The sequence below is a fragment of the Platalea leucorodia genome (genome assembly GCF_965183815.1).
Source record: "Platalea leucorodia genome assembly, chromosome: 5".
Classification (NCBI taxonomy): Eukaryota; Metazoa; Chordata; class Aves; order Pelecaniformes; family Threskiornithidae; genus Platalea; species Platalea leucorodia.
In genome coordinates this window covers 72018452-72034222 of record NC_138827.1, presented here as the reverse complement: position 1 = coordinate 72034222, position 15771 = coordinate 72018452, and the positions used below count along the sequence as shown (strand labels likewise).

The following is a 15771-nucleotide window of genomic DNA, read 5'->3' as shown; positions in this document are numbered from 1 at the left end:
TGCTTTCCATTGGTAGCCTATTAAAATGACCAAAAAAATTACTATTATTTCATTTATAATCTTGCTTGCATGTCTGAATCCAGATGCCTTGTTTAAAAAGAGGATTAATGATATGAACACCATCACTTATAGAATGTTTTCCTGTAATGAAGTGCAGAAGAAAACTTGAGTTGACATTTAAGCTTGTTTAGTATGTTTTGTAAGCAGCTTAAAAAAAGGGACACAATCACTTTGAGGCCAGGTCAATATATAAAAAAGGAAAATGTTTAAGTGTATCTATCTCCTACTATTTTCATGGTTTCACTATTTTAAATACTGTGAAATACTCTCAAAATCAGTTAAAACTGGCCAAATCCAAGTTCATTGAACACTGAAGCATGAGTGCCCCCCTCAAGTGAGTTGTCCTAGAAGCCTTAGTGGAACTGACAACCAGCTTTTTTGGCAGGATTAGTTCCTTTCTGATCACAGAGAGGGAACAGCCGCCCTGTCTGCACTTAGCTGAGCAGGTGAGCAGGGAATGTATTCAGGCTGCCTCCAAAACCCAATCTGGCCATAGGGCTGGCAGTGTCAGGTCCTTCTTGCAAGGACTCAGGGCTGTCCTGTCTGCCTGCTGTTGTCTACATGATGACGACAGATGGGGTAGAGAGAGGCTGTGAGACCAGGCACTGAGTGCTGGGACCTGATCCTATAGCAGGTACATGCCATCTACATGCATTTGAAAGCACAGACGGGTAGCTGAGGTTTGCCCTGCTATCACAGCTAGGTTGCCTCTTAGCTTGACAGACAATAAGACGGTCAAACTAATTTGGCCTCAAGATCAGTTTCCAGGTCTGCCCTGCAAGCACAGACCCAGCTGGTGACACTGACTGGACACATGCTGTTAACAAATGCACAAAGTAAACAAAGAGACAGGATATAATAAAAGGGTATTTTCTGGTAATTTCTTTCAATAACAGTGATTTTAAGTGATCTTTTGGTCCTCTGTAACAAAAAGGAGATGAAAAATGTTGATGGTCAAGCATAATTTTGAGGTGTCATATTAAAATACTGATTAATTAAAACCAAGGATGTTAAGGGCTAAGGAGATTTTGCCTAGCTCTGCTCAGGTTCCATTGCGTGTGAAACCAAAACAAATAAGCTATAAAATGTGAACTCAATAGACAAGGACAAAGGCGAACAAAGCAATTTGGTCAGTTTAAGCAATGGGGAAATGAAGCAATATTTTTTCACTGGGGAGGCATCAGAGGAAAGGGCATTGGTCTGAGACTTGGAAATATGACGAAACAAACCCAAACCTCCCATGAGCATTGTGCATTGGGGGCCATTGGCTTGCTGATCTCTTCTCTCTGAATGTGAGATTTGCCACTTAGTCCCCAGCCTGGGATGTGGTCATCAAGCCCTCGATATTGGTTCTGTTTTCTCATCTTCAGTACACAAAGGAATTCATGTGCTGACGATGATGGCAGCAGCTTTGACAGTGGCAACTATGCACTTACCCAAGAATTAGTCAATCAATCATGCCTGCTTTCTACCAAAACTCGCTTGAACCTCCTGAGAAATGGCCTTTTCGGTAAGAAGGAAACAGGTCACAGATTTCAGGTTGCAGTCTTACTCCTGGAACCGTGAGCACTGATTGTCCTGTGGAAAAATCAGGTTAAAGAGAAGGCTGCAAAATGGTCCTTTTCCTTCACTGTGCTACTTTCCTAATGCTCTCCTGTGACATTAGCCACAATATAAACTAATTCAGGATCCTATTTCTCACAGCTCCGTTCCTTCTGATTTTTTGGAAAATGATTTCTTTAACCTAGGCACCCTTCTCTAGAAATCTCATCTATGGTTTCTTTTGTTTCTAACTTTTCTTTTTCTTGGAGCAACCAGCAAAATATTATTTGGTAGAACAGTGGTGGGAATGCAACCCACTAATCAAAAGGATTCAAATGGATCTACACACTGCCAAGCTCTCTCCTTCCCACCCAGCGGAGGGGGAAAAAAAGAAAAAGAAAAAAGAGATAGAGCGAAGGCACGGAGCTTCTCTCCTTCAGCAATCTCACAAATGCAAAACCTTCCACTCCAGTGACTCCTCATTAACTTACCAAATCTGACAGTCTAATTATCGTAGCTGCTTCACGCTTAGAATAAATAAATACTAAAGTGGGTGTTTAAAGAAATTGAGCAGTGAAATTCAGTCATCTAGACAGTCAATAGAGAGAGAGTTTATTTTAAATTTTTATATTCTTATGTATTTATATCATTTTAGGAAAGATAATGAGATAGTTGTCTTTCAGGCTAATTGAGTTCCTAGGCTCATGGTTGCTTGCTGTCACAATCTCAAACTTAGCTTTAACTTTTGTGCCTTAGAAATCTGATCACTACATCCCCATTTGCTCTTTTCTGCTGATAACTGGGTGAAGGCAGAAGTGCACCTGAGGATGGCAAACGACTACATGGGAGTTCCAGTCCAGATGTCTTTCACAGCAAACAAGACAACTAAATCTTCTCAGATTTGCATTTAAGAGTGTTAAAGGGAAAGTGGAAGTTAAAGAAACCTCAGATATAACTTGCAATTAGGCAAAATACAGAAAAATGTCTGCTAACCTCTGATGCAATAGCGTCTGCCTCCATGAAGGGTATTAACAGCACTCCCCTCACCAAGAGCAGTTCATCTCCCTGAACAATAAGACCTTTATAGAAATTCTCTGGCCTGAGATCAATGGGAGTCAGAGCATTTGATCTACGTCTGTAGGACTTTGTTTCCACAAGTCATGTGGGCCAAACTTTGCACCAGTTGTGCTTTTGCAAGAGCATGAGCTGGGGACTGAGCAAAGGAAACCTTCCTTCTTTTCCCATCTTTCCCTTTGCCCTGTGCTCCTAAACAGGGTCCAGCACAATGTCTGCTCCAGGCCAGCACGTGGGGAAGAGCTTAAGCAGGGCAACATCTCCAGAGGCCTGTGCCCTTGGCACACATTTGCTGTGATGTTGCAATGACTCTTTCCTATGGTGGTGGTTTAATGGCATAATACAAAACCTCAGTGTCCTGTTAGTATTTACGCAAGCAGACCTTCCACCACTGTGGAGATCAGGCCAGGTGAAGTAAGGGGTGTTTTTCTTGACTTAAATGAAGATTTGCTTTATCACCTCGCAGAAAAGACTACTTCTGGTTCAGGAGCGACAGCTGATTTGCTGCTCAACACCAACTTTGGTTTATTCCCTTATTAAGACACACTATAAACCAGATTCATCCACCTGGTGGGAACTTCACTTTTTGTATCTATCTGATTTGCAGTGAAGGGTATCCATTTGCTGCATACAGAGGTGGTAAAGCACAGAGGTAAAAAAATATAAGTGACTATATAAACCTTTCAACTATGTAGGAGAACCTAGGGAAAGCAGCCAACCCAAACAAAATGTCCATGAAAGCTAGCTCGTTATTGTATGTGCCCTGTGATAACATCTACCAGCGCTGGCTAATCCCAACAGTAATAGGATTTTTGGTAGACAATGGCTTGCAGCCTTAACCTCCTCATTGCCTACACTTGCTTTGCATTAGTTTAGATGCAACAGGCATTAAAATGACAGTGCTCTGTCAACATCAAGCCTCCCTCCTCCTCCTTGTCTCTGAAAAGCTGAATAGCGGGCTGTTTTAGGAGAAACCGTACAGTGTCATCACCAGCTGGCCCACTGGATTTGAATTGCTGGGGGGAAGTAACAACCAGAGAGCAACTGTACCCAAGAGGAGCAAGTCCCTCCTAGTCAAAGCCAGGATCACATCCATGTAATACGCAATCCTCCTCATGGAGCACAAATTGGACTTGATGACTAACTGCTGTGCTGATGGTATGCCCAGGGTCGAATGTCTCCTGAACTGTGAGAAAGGTCTATACCGAGCCTGGACATCGGCCCGGTGGGGACAGGGTCTGAGGTGCCAGCTCAGGCCTCTCTGGCCCACGCGCCTGGGTTGTTTGGCCAGAGCTCCTCTTGCAATATGTTTTCATGGGAGCACACTGGTACTAACCCCAAATCCCATTGCTCACCCTCCCTTCTTGCGAGCCTGCTCTAAAGCATTGGAGAGAGGGAAAATAAACCAAATCTATAACTAAGAATAATAAGCTGCAATTGTTACTTTGTCTGACCTGTCTGACAGCAGAGTGAGATATCTTCTCAGAAGGCCCTTTGCACTTCAGGACTGACACTGAGTTGAGAGCACATCTCATGCTTTCTTGATTCAAGGATCTCATCTTTCTTCCAGGAGTGATTAATTGGACAGAAAACATTCTGCTTTAGCAGGTGGCAAAGGGTTAGACTAAAGTTTTATCAGAGCTGCTGTAGTGCAGGGCTGCACTGCACAAAGATAATTGTCTCAGGATTGGCTTAGGCCAGAACAAGGACAGCAAATGCTCCAGTTTTATGAAAGGTCATTGCTGCCACCCTGTAGGCTACTAGCCACAGTGGAAGGAAAGTAGAGAATCCCATGCTCCTCTCGTTTGTTACCATATCCAGAGGTGCTGATGGCGTGTATAGAATTAAGGCCACCGAGACGATGAGTGGGGTTTGAACCTGGGCCTTAGCATTGCCTTCTAGCGCTAGAGGCACAGGAGTGAGCAGCTGTAGGAGGGGCCCATCTGTGGACCAGCCCCACTCAGGGACAGAGAGTCTTCCTCTCTGACAGCGTGGGCTACTCTTTTGTTTTAGCACTTTGCATCCAGATGAGCATAAGCAACAGCAACCTGGTCCCTTTGCAGGAGCTGACCACCAGGAAGCAAAGAGCCCCTTATTCCCTCTCCCCCTTCCCAGGGGCAGCAGCCAGCCTCTAGCCATTAGCATTCCCCTCAGTAATCAGAAACATGCTATTTGGAGGGGTACTTATCTTCAAAACACTGATTTCTCCAATTATTTTTTCCCAGGAATTGACCTTTGAAAAACATCCACTGGCTTCCAGCTTGTCATAGCAACTTATAAGAAGGACAGTTACGGCTACAATTATTTCACAAAAATAGAAAATAATTTCTTATGGGAACCTTTTATTTTTTTGTTTCCCGCTCACTCTCTTGCACACCTTGGGATCAATCCCCTCCTCCTTTTACCTTTCATCTCCAGCTCATTCTATGCCCTTCTGCTTTAACTTTCTCCTTCAGAGGATGGGGACTAATAGCCAGCATCCTCCAGAACAAAGTGGGAACAGAATATATTTAAAATTTGCACTGTGTTATCATAGCAACCAGAATTTTAAAATGATACAGTTAAATTCCGAAATATTGTGATGCCAAAATGATACAAGAGAAGAAATGTCTTACATGATTATGGCAATGGGGATGGCTACATGGGAAATTATTCAGAATTGCCTAATTTTTACAGGCTTAATGAGTCACTCATGAATATGGTCTTGCATGATGATACTGTACTTGTTTCAGCCCTGTGCACTTTGATTCTGTTCCCAACGCATTGGTTGCTATGATAACGCCATGCAGTTGCCTGTCCACAAGGTACTTCTCGCCGCAATATGGAGGATAATAAATATAGGATGGTGCATAAATCCAGGTGGAATGAATCTATCCCCTCTCTGGCAGCATGTCGGGGAGATTGACACATTATGCCAATCTGTTTCCTCATTCCTTCTATTTCTCCTCACTCTCTCCCTTTCTCTCACACTGTCTGTCTCTGTACCTGTTTTTTTCCACACTCTCTCTCTCTCTCGGCACTGACACTTTCATCTTCTCCCTTGGGGATTGGAGATGTCACTGCGGGAAGTGCTTGTCCGCCTCTCCGGCAGCAGCAGAGCCCTGTGGCTTTGACAAACCTCATTTAATTGGGAGGAAGCCAGGAGGGTTTGAAAGAACTGAAACATCCACGAAACTCCTTTTATCAGGCATAATTTAAACTCTGCATGGAAAAAACCCTATATGTATAAAGAAAAGTCAACTTCCCTCCTGCTGTGCATGCTCCCCTCCTCCCCCCCCGGCACAGGCAGGCTCCTGCGAGATTCCATCTTTTCATTTTTCTAAAAGTGTCAAAGTAGATTTGTGCTCTGTGGCTGGGTGAACAGAAAAGGAATGCAGATGTCTCTCACTCATGCACATACACACATACGGCACCTTCTGAAGGGCGGCGGTTTGGGAGAGATGCTAGCTGGCTGCTCCTTCACTTGGGACGTGTCACAGGAGGCAGAAATTAAGTTTTCAAATAGCTTAACAACACAGTCCACGAAGGCTTCTTCTTAATTGCCCCTATGTTAAAAAAACCACCAAACTAACTAGTGTAGCACATGCCCAGGAGGCAACGGGGAATGTGAGGGCTCTCTGGCGTGTTGCCCGATAGAAGGGAGCTTTTCCTAGTGAGGAACAGAACCTGTAGCTTGAGAGACCCTGTATTTATTGTCAGCTCAAGGCAAGAGAGGCAGATCTGTGTGTATGCAGCTGTGTGCTTAAGAGAAGGGAGCAAGGGAAGACGAAAATAAAGCAGGTAAAACTAAGGGAGAACTGGTGCAACAGGGTACGAGGAACAGCTGTTGTCTCTGAACATCAAAAGGGAGCAGGAGCGGTCCAAGGGAATTGGGGCTAGCACATCATGCTGAGCAGCTGGGAATTCAGGACATCAGGAGGGACCAGCATGTGAGTTACACTGAATACACAGTGTGAGCCAGCCCAAGGTAAAGCTCTGGGCCCCTGGGGTTACAGAATGGGGGAGAAATGACCTGTCAAAGCATATGCACCTCTGCTTTGTAAATGTACCATGGCGGCAGCCCATCCAGGCCCCCTTCTAGTATTAACACTGTGGTCAAGTGGAAGAAAACAGAAAAAACAAGCTGTCAAATTTGCAATGGGATGTAAACTTTGCAGCATATGGGAGTGGGGAGGGAGGGCAGGCAGAAAAGAGAGAGACGTCCGGGTGAATGGCAGAGACTTTCAAAGTACAGAAGAAACTCATAATAAATAGCATGTGAAGTAGCTCTTTCTTGGTGAGATGAAATCGAGAGTTAACTTACCAGCAGGAACCTCATAGAGCTGAGGAGGCAGAGGGTGGAAGAAGCCATGAAGAAGCGCATCTTGCGCAGAGATCCAGCCTCGAGGGGAGGCTGTAAGCATCCTGGAGGCCAAATTCTCTGCTGCTGGTACCCTACTCAGCCTAGGAGAACAGGAGAAAAAATAGCGTAGGAGATGAGCCAGAAAGCTGGAACCGGAACTTCTCAGAGTTTGAAGCAGAGATAGTGGAGGGACACAGGGGAGCTGGATAAACCCATCCCAGCTATGTAGCTTTCCAGGACATTTGCTTTTCCATGTGAGTTTGATTATGTTGGAGTATACACAGCCAGGATTTCAGCTCAAACTCATATTTTCAGAGGAATTTTGAAAATAAATTGTTATTTTGTAAAAAGAAGGTTGTAAGTAAAAGCAAAAATGCTGCTGGGGAGAGTATATTTTACATGTCGTAACTGCAATATCAGAGGTTGGTGTTACCAGTTCACAGTGACAATGCAAGTGCACAAAATAACCTGACTGGCCCACTGACCAGACCAGATGTCAAAACTTAAAAACTGAAGAAGATACCATTTCCCCTTTTCCTACCCTAGTACCAGTAGTGCAGCTGTTGTAAAATGTGTTGGGGATTCACAGTGATGAATCTGTTTCTCAGGACGAGTGCTTAAAATAGATGTAATACACACATGCTCTATGCCCAGCAAATACCAATGCCAAGTGGCTGCTTTCTGGAGGAGCACACAGCTGGGGACAAGGAAGTGGAAGAGAGAAAACAAACCAACAAGGAAACAAATAAAAACAGTCATTTAGTTTTACAGCTTTTACTTTGTTTGTTTGTTCTGATCATGTTTCAGCATCAGGAGGCCCATCGGAGCATGGCCTGTTGTGCTTCCTCCCTCAGCCCCCGCCGGTGCTTCCCCTCCAAGTGACATCAGGCACCGGGATCCCCCTGCCCCTGCACTCCCCCTCCCTGCACAGGACATTTGACATGCTGACATTTTTGTTTTGAGGAGATAAAATGTAAAAAAAAGAAGGGAAAAATCACAGAGAGAGATATCCTGAGAAACAGATTTATAAAAGGTATCTGGCCTCACTGTGGTAGGTAACTGCTGAATTCTCACCTCCAGCAAAACGGTTCAAGCCCCTGCTGCCTTGGGGAGCAGGGATGGGACAGGGAGCCAAAGCATCCAGCCTGAGGCTCCTTGCTAGAGCTGCACCACAGGCTTCCCCTGCCATGGCAGAGTCTTACTGGAGACCCTCTGTCCCCTTGGTCCCTGCTGCCGCAGGCTCCCACACTGGGCAGGAACATGGTTCAGTGCTTCCCACCACGGCTCAGGCTTGCTGGTGGTGGCTGAGTTCTGCACAGAGCTCCCCTTTGATTTCTTAATTGGCCATGGAGAGTCATGGCTGAGCGGTCTGTATGAAGCAGCTCTTTCCTTCTCAAGAGCCGAGCATGCCAAGGCAGCTGTTTGGCCGTACCGGCATAAGGACTCTGTAACGCAGAGTTGGAGCTGGCCCATGTGCAGCACAGAGCTCTGCCACAGAGGTGCTGGGCCAGCCCGTCGGTATGGGGCTGTAATGGGGCCTGTCAAGGGATTATGGCCAAAAAGCAGAAGCGCAATACAGCAGAGTTGCAAGGAATACAGTTATTTCTTTGTGCAGGCTGAGAGAGGATTTGCTCTGTTCCAGGACCTGTGTTATCAGGGTTTGGGACATGCTGAGCTTTGTGTGTTTCTGAAGATATGCGTGACAGTGGCTGGCATTTCAGCAACCTGTGCTTTGCTGAAAACTTCAGCATGTTTGTTCAGCCATTCAAAACAGCGTCTGGGAAACCCAGCTCTGAAGGGCAGCACGTTTCCCTCTGAGCAGGGCTGGATCTCAAGCAATGAGCTGAACAGATAATAAACAGCAGCGATGAAAAATGTGGTTATGTCCTCAAAGAATATTTGATTCTTGACCTGTGCATGAGCACAATCCTGAGGACAAATCCTGTCTAGTATTTTCCTACATATCTACAAAGCCTGTTGTGTGCCTCAAAATCAGTATTGGGGGGGAATTTTATTTTAATGACTCTCTGAGCTAGGCTGGGCACTTTGCCTGATTATAAGTTTCTTTCACTGATACATATATACATTATGTGTGTGTGTGTGTGTGTGTGTGTGTTTAAATATATACGCTTGAAAAATACTCCCTTCTCTTAGCACGCTAGGGAGTGATCAGGCAGTGTGCTTGGTCAAGCCGAGGTATGTAACCATGGCCCTAGTCTCATAGCTTTTGACCACTGAAGAATGTGATTTTTCCCCTCCTAACTAATCACAAGATTATTTCATTGTCTCGTGAAAATGCTGTCCTAGCACATCTTCCTTACCACTGTTGAGCAATGTTCCTGCAGTCTGTTTCCAGAAATGAAAATTGGGACAGTGCAAAGTCTGTCTTCAGTGTGGGCAAGAGGGCCTGGGAAAGTACAACCTTCCAAATCGAACTGTGCCCCGCAAAAAGCTGCTCATAATATCATTGAATCACTGCTTATCTGAGAATAATCACTACTCCTCTGAGAATAATAAACCCACTATGTGCCTACCTCTACTGCGATCTCTTGAAATCAGTTGCTTAACTGATGTTAGATCTGCTTGTTACTACAGAGCCACCCTGCTTTTCCCGAGCTTGCCAAAAGAGCTCATTTCAAGTTAAATGATTGCATAAAGAAACAAATAAACCCAGAGGCAATTTTGACATTGCCGTTTTAGGTAGCTTACCTGTCACAGATGACTCGGAGTCTCTGAGGCCTCCTGGAAGCAACCAGTTCTAGAAAGTGTAATATACAATCACAGGATTAAATGAAAATCAAGCCAAAAACCATTCTTTGAGCCCTTACAAAAAACGTGCACTCAGAATTTCAAAGGGCCCTATAGAATCTGTCATCTTAGTATTTATAAATATACATTATTCCTATAGGACTTCAGTACCAGCATTGATGTTAATAAGGCTGTTCCAGTTCTGTAACCCTTTCCTTTCATACCTCTGTGAATACAGGCCTTGGGCCTCCTCCTGTTACCGTGTGAATCTTAGCTTTGACTTCAATAAAAGCAGTATCAGTCCCTAAAGCCTTCACACGAAGGAAGCAGAAAGAGTTTTGCAGGCCTGAATCCCCAGCAATTGTGTTGGCTTACCAAGGGGCTGCTGAGCTTCATGTGTCACCCTGTGGGCACATGGGGCTTTTCTGCATGGAGCTGGCAGAAAGACTGGGGATGGAGCGAAGGCACTTGGGTCCCACTCTCTTCTTGCCCACTGCTTTTGCTGTCAATCCCTCACTAAGTTTGCTGTTTATCAGGTTAACCATTTTCATGCAGGCTTTGTACTTACTTATTCAGACATCTCTACCAGACTGGAACTTTGCAGAGTTTGCAGTTTTGGGAAGGCTGTGTTGTTGTTGCCATTTTTCAAGGACACATTTCTCAACTTTGTGGAAAATGGAGAGGAATACATTCCTCAAATGTTTTCTTACAAAGTATGAATTTTCTCAGGCTTAGATATGAATGAATGGCTTAAGCCTGGAAGACTTCCCCTTAGAGCTGATCAACAGAGACATTTTCTTGCATCAGAAAGGCTGTAATTTCTACACAGCTACATTTTCCTGAGCACCATTTCTGACAGCAGAGATGAATGGTGCTCCAGCCATGAAAAGGAGAGCAGGAAGGGTGGTGTAGACCTCTCTTCCAGCTCAGCCCAGAGAAGCATTCCCCGTGGAAGCAAGATCACCAGAAGGCAAGTGCCACTGGTCTGTTGCCAGTAGACTTGGAGCTCGGCTGGGGCTTATGCTGCACCATCCGAGAGCATCTGCCCTCCCTTCCTGCCCAGAAGCCACATCGTTTGGGGACAGAAGCTGCCGGCTGCGGGCATGCCCTCTGCCTTTGCCTGCATGGCCATTTCCAGAGTGCCAGGCCCAGGGACTCGGTCACTCAGTGTCTGACTTGACACACAGACAATTTGAAAAAGTGCAAATGACTGAACTTTCAGCACTTAACCTTTCCAACAGCAATCTTTCACCATTAAGCCAGTCAAGCAGGTTGTTAAACCTGTCTATCACAGGGTAAGTAACAGTTCACAATTGAAGTGTTCTCCTACACCCAAATACTAAGGTAATTGCTAAAGCAGTAAATGGCAATATAACCTGGGACAGGATTCATGACTGTTTAGGTGCCAGAGCACTGGAATTATCACCAATATATAGAAGTTATATATTAGTATCTTGAATAGCCCCTTCCCAAATCAGTCACTGAGATTAACTCTGGCAGAACATTCCTCTTGGATCACTAATAACATTTTCTCTGGATCCTCTTTCCTTCATTTTGCCCCCTCGACTGTAATAAAAGTGTAGAAATAAATGGTCCATATTGAGTAGAGATGTAAAGTTTCCAGTTAGAAAAGAAGAAAAACAATTTAAAAAATGGTTTGGAAAGGCATAAGCTTTTTTGTATGAGGTAGAAATTTTTACCTCTTCACAGAGCTGGCCAAAAACTTTCAGATGTTGTAACTTTCTGCCAAAAATTTTGATTTGTGAGATGGAAACATTCCATGACAATATATCAATTTCCTTTAATATTTAATAAAAATGTCAAGATGACTTAAATATTGTGCTTTAACTCTACTGAAATCTTTTAACGTTAATATTCTTTAGTGAGTTTAACATAAAAGTTAAAAAACACATGTTCAGTTGATAACAGCAGGGCAAAATGTTTCAATGATATCTAAGAGAAATGTCACTTTGTTTTTGTGGAGTGCATTTTTAGGATTAACAATCCAAAGAGGAAATAGGACTTTCTTTACGTTACAGATAGAAATATCAGCTTGCTTACTGGGAACTGGGAGGCATACCTGAATTATAGTCTTTGCTGTCTCGAGCAAGCCTCTTGACTTAAATTTATCATTTATATAACATGGAGATTAATAATTGTCTACAAGGGGTAGTGCAAGAGCCAGTGAGCCAACTACTGCTGTCCCTGTCCAAATGCATCTCGCAGTGGAGAATTCTGCTTGAGTGAGGACTGCCAAACTTGCCACTTTGAGTATACAGAGTTTTGATTATAAATGGAAGATATGGGTAAGAAAACAGTGTGTCTCTGCTCAAGGATTTAATGCAGTTAACTAATCCACTTTAAATCAGTTCAGATTAATCTCCTGACTGACCCCATATAGACAAACCCTTAGAGAATGCTGAGGCCCCATTGTCTCGAGCAGGGTAAGAACAGAGCAGTAAATATTTTCCCCTAATGTAAGATTAAGACCAATCTAAAATTGTAGAACAGCGTAAACAACTACTCCTTAAAGGTAAGAGATAAAGCATATTTGGATATCATTCCAAAAAGTGGATGAACTACTGATTTAATTGTCTTACAATGACGATATAGACATAAAATGATGGGATTGTGTAGGGCTGATTGGCTTTTTTAACAATATGAGTAGATCTGAAAGGTAGGGCTTGGGTTTGTTATTGTCTATCCATATGCAAGGCAGTGTGTGCTAATGAGGAAATACCTTCCTATGTGAAAACCCAGGTGGAAGTGGCTAATGAACTGATAATGAGGCAAGAAAGCCAGAGGACAAAAGTTAAACTTTCCTAATTGATGAAGAGAGAGAAAGAGGATGCCAAGTGCTCCTGGATGAAGGCGCTGGGGTTGCAGGCTCACAGAGAAAATTTCTCTCATTAGTGAAATCTCTGTGGCTGCAGGACAGAAGCAGAGCTCTGTCTGTGTGGCAGGCTGGAAACTGCAGTCTGTGCCCAGTGCCAGACAGATAGGAAGTTTCCCTACAGCCTGGCCAGCATAGATCGCGCATTAGTTACAGTGCTGCTCTTCCCTTTGGGATCAAAGCCACATGCGGTTTATTATGACAATAAAAATTTCATCGTTTTAGAATTCAGTTTCCAACCATCCCATTTGTTAAATGAAGCATCAGCATAAAAAGTGAGATAAAAAAAAAAAAAAGGAAAAAAAAAAAAGCACTCGGACTGCAGACTTCATATGCATTCTCAAAAATGTTATTTCAAGTTTGCGTTTCAGAGCCTGCTGCTTGTTGCCTCCATCTGCTGGTGACATTTTGGAAACGCGACAGATGATACACTAAAAATCTGTCCTCGGGAGCAGAAATTGACTCTGGAAAGCTTCTAAATCTCATTCAGCGTAGAAAAGCCTGCAGATATGTGAAAAACTAGGCTTAATTTAAAAGTAATTGCTGCATCTGAAAAAGCCCAGTGTAAAACTTGTGTCTGCTAGGTGAGATGATACTACCTGCCATACGGAACTTCATTAGTCAGCCCATGTGATAAATCAAGGCATAAAGCTCACTCATAGCGAGTTCATCATGTTACAAACAAATAAGCACTGTTGCCCACTCTTCAGAATCCAAATGTCAGGAAAAGGAAACAAAAAACAGGTCGGTACATTGGGTTCTCCAGTATTCCCAGTTTGGCAGAAGCACCAGCTTAATGTCATGGGCTGTGAGTCCTAATCCTTTCCTGCCCTTGACCCCTGCTGTCTAGATTCAAACTTGTAACCATTAATGGGGCTGGATCAAAACACTGGCCTTCTGGTGTCACCAATGGTGTTTAGAGGGGATTTAAACTCCCTGCTTTTCAGCGCAGTGAAATGAACACAGCAGTAGATTAATGCAAGGATTTGAGCTCACACAGCATGAGAGCTTTCAAAAATAGTGTTAACAGAGCTACAACTGCCTCTTTCAGGGAAAGCAAAATGAGGGGAACAGAACAAATGAACAAACACGGGGCAAAGCCTTGTCGCTATGGGCAGGGCTCCTAAGCCCGGGGAGCCAGGGAGAGGGCCAGTGAGTGCGCTGAGACGTGGGGCCGGAGCTCTCGCAACCCTTCATATTCTGCAGGAACAGGTTCTCAAGCCAGGGCTCGGGTAAAAACGTGCTTTCAGGCTCCACGGCCACTGTAGGGCTGGCCACAGAAGAGCTGCTCACCCATCCTTCCTGTTCACCTGGGGCCAGGCACCGGTTGAGATTTTGGCAAACTGTAGGCAATGGGCATGAGGCCTGTTTCTGAGCTTCTTTGTGCGAGAAGGCACAGGGGCATAGGGTGGTCAAACACTCCTTTGCACATTTCATCCCTTGCCAATTGCCCATAGGGGGGGCAGAGGAGCTGCTCTTCCTCCAGCTGCCCTGTGCCTGGCTCACGGACCCTACTGCCCATGCTGTATCTCCTCTTCAGACTGCAGCAGGATGTGCTCGAGCCCACAGCAGTGACAGGAAAACATCTAAAGGTTTCCAACTTTCATTTCAAAGATTCCTACTAACCCACCTGGCCCAGGAACCCTTCCAGTAACAACCTCAGTCTGGGGCTGAGCCTACACTGCTGAATCCAGCGGGAGTTTTGCCATCAACTTCAATGAGAATAGGATCACACCTCAGTGCTTTGTTTTGCCCGTGTTCGTTCCTTGCCTCGGGCAGGAACCTGTTTGTTTGTTTGCTGCCTGCGCTCCCTGCGAACATCAATAGGACTAGCTAAAATCATTCAAGCCATCAGATTTGGGGAAGCACTCCAAAGTTTTTTTGCTTATCTGAACCATCCCAGGCACTCGGATTCGCACAACTGGGCTGGAAATAACCTAAAGAGAGAAGGTTTTCTCAGGCAGACTCCACAGCTTCCACTCGCGCTGAGCGTGTCCCGGAGGGGGAAACAGCACTTGTGCTTCAGGGAAGAGAGGGGAAGTGCACAGGAACATGTGAATGGCAAATAGCTTTAAACAAAGAGACTAATTTGCCTTCTTACCAGCAGCCCCATCAAAAACTGACTTGATTTAGTTCACGACTAGGGCAAATAGTCCAACCTTATATGACTAACCTTCTTCGATCCAGACTGGTTTGTATAATCCAGGTGTGAGCCAAGTGCTTGGTTCCAGTACGTGGCTGGAGCAGCTCAGAGCCCTTTAGGCAGGCTCTGAGGAGGGGAAAGGGATGCTGCCTCTCCAGCTGGCACAGCTATTGCCCCAAAAACTGGCTCCGCACCCCTTTCCCATGTGTTTGCTATCATGGTGGGATGCTCTCACAGGAAGGTGTCCTCTGACTCCTGCATTTCTGTCTGCTCCAGCCACAAAAGTCACCAGTGTCACAGGATCACAGCACAGCACAGGTCAATTCTGCCCCACTGGAGTCCGTTAGGGAAACTTTCCATCAAGCCTGAAAGCAACTCAGACTTGGAAATTGCTTATGATGACTAGACTTGTCTTTACTGGAGCTATTTCCATGCTGCCTAGGTCCTGTCCTCTCCCTCCCAGCCCTGCCACTGGCACCCTCCGCAGCAGCAGAGGACAGCACTGCTACTCAGACACAGTAGAGCTAGGTGGGAGTCACCGCTCAGGGCAGTTCTGGGCACTCATGCATTTGCTGTTGTCTGTACTAGTTTCTTTGCTAGCGTAGCCTTAATGCTTGTGCTTTTAGATTGTACCTCTAGATAGCATCGGGATACCTCATCATCATCACTGAGAGTTTTTGGCCTTGTATGAGCAGATGACTGGCATAAAAAAAAATCTTTGTGATCAGTTTGTCCCGCACATGAGCATTTCTTTCCTCCCAGACTACCCTTCCCAACTTGTAGACTACCCAGCCAAGCCTTCAACAACTTAGAGAAGAAAGTGCTTCCTCCAGCTGTCTGCTCTGTGCTTGCTCCCTATCCAAATTAAACTTGCTGGGGACAGCGACACATTCCCATTTCACGCTGGTTTGATTAATGTGTCTCAGCTAATTGTGTGAAGGATTCCAGTCCTTTCGACTGTGAGACCAG

The 15771-nt window shown here is 44.8% G+C and overlaps 1 protein-coding gene across 1 annotated transcript in view; it reads right to left on the bottom strand.

Annotated features, from left to right (window-relative positions):
* Positions 1–1528: 1528 nt before the first annotated feature.
* The window catches only part of CDK15 (cyclin dependent kinase 15), a gene marked incomplete at both ends in the record, with an annotated part of 36192 nt that continues 21949 nt past the window's right edge, over positions 1529–15771 (bottom strand). The window contains 3 exons of the mRNA XM_082311450.1: positions 1529–1638; positions 6980–7119; positions 9728–9776. Coding sequence (XP_082167576.1) covers positions 1529–1638; positions 6980–7119; positions 9728–9776 — 299 coding nt within the window. The remainder of the gene's footprint in view (positions 1639–6979; positions 7120–9727; positions 9777–15771) is intronic.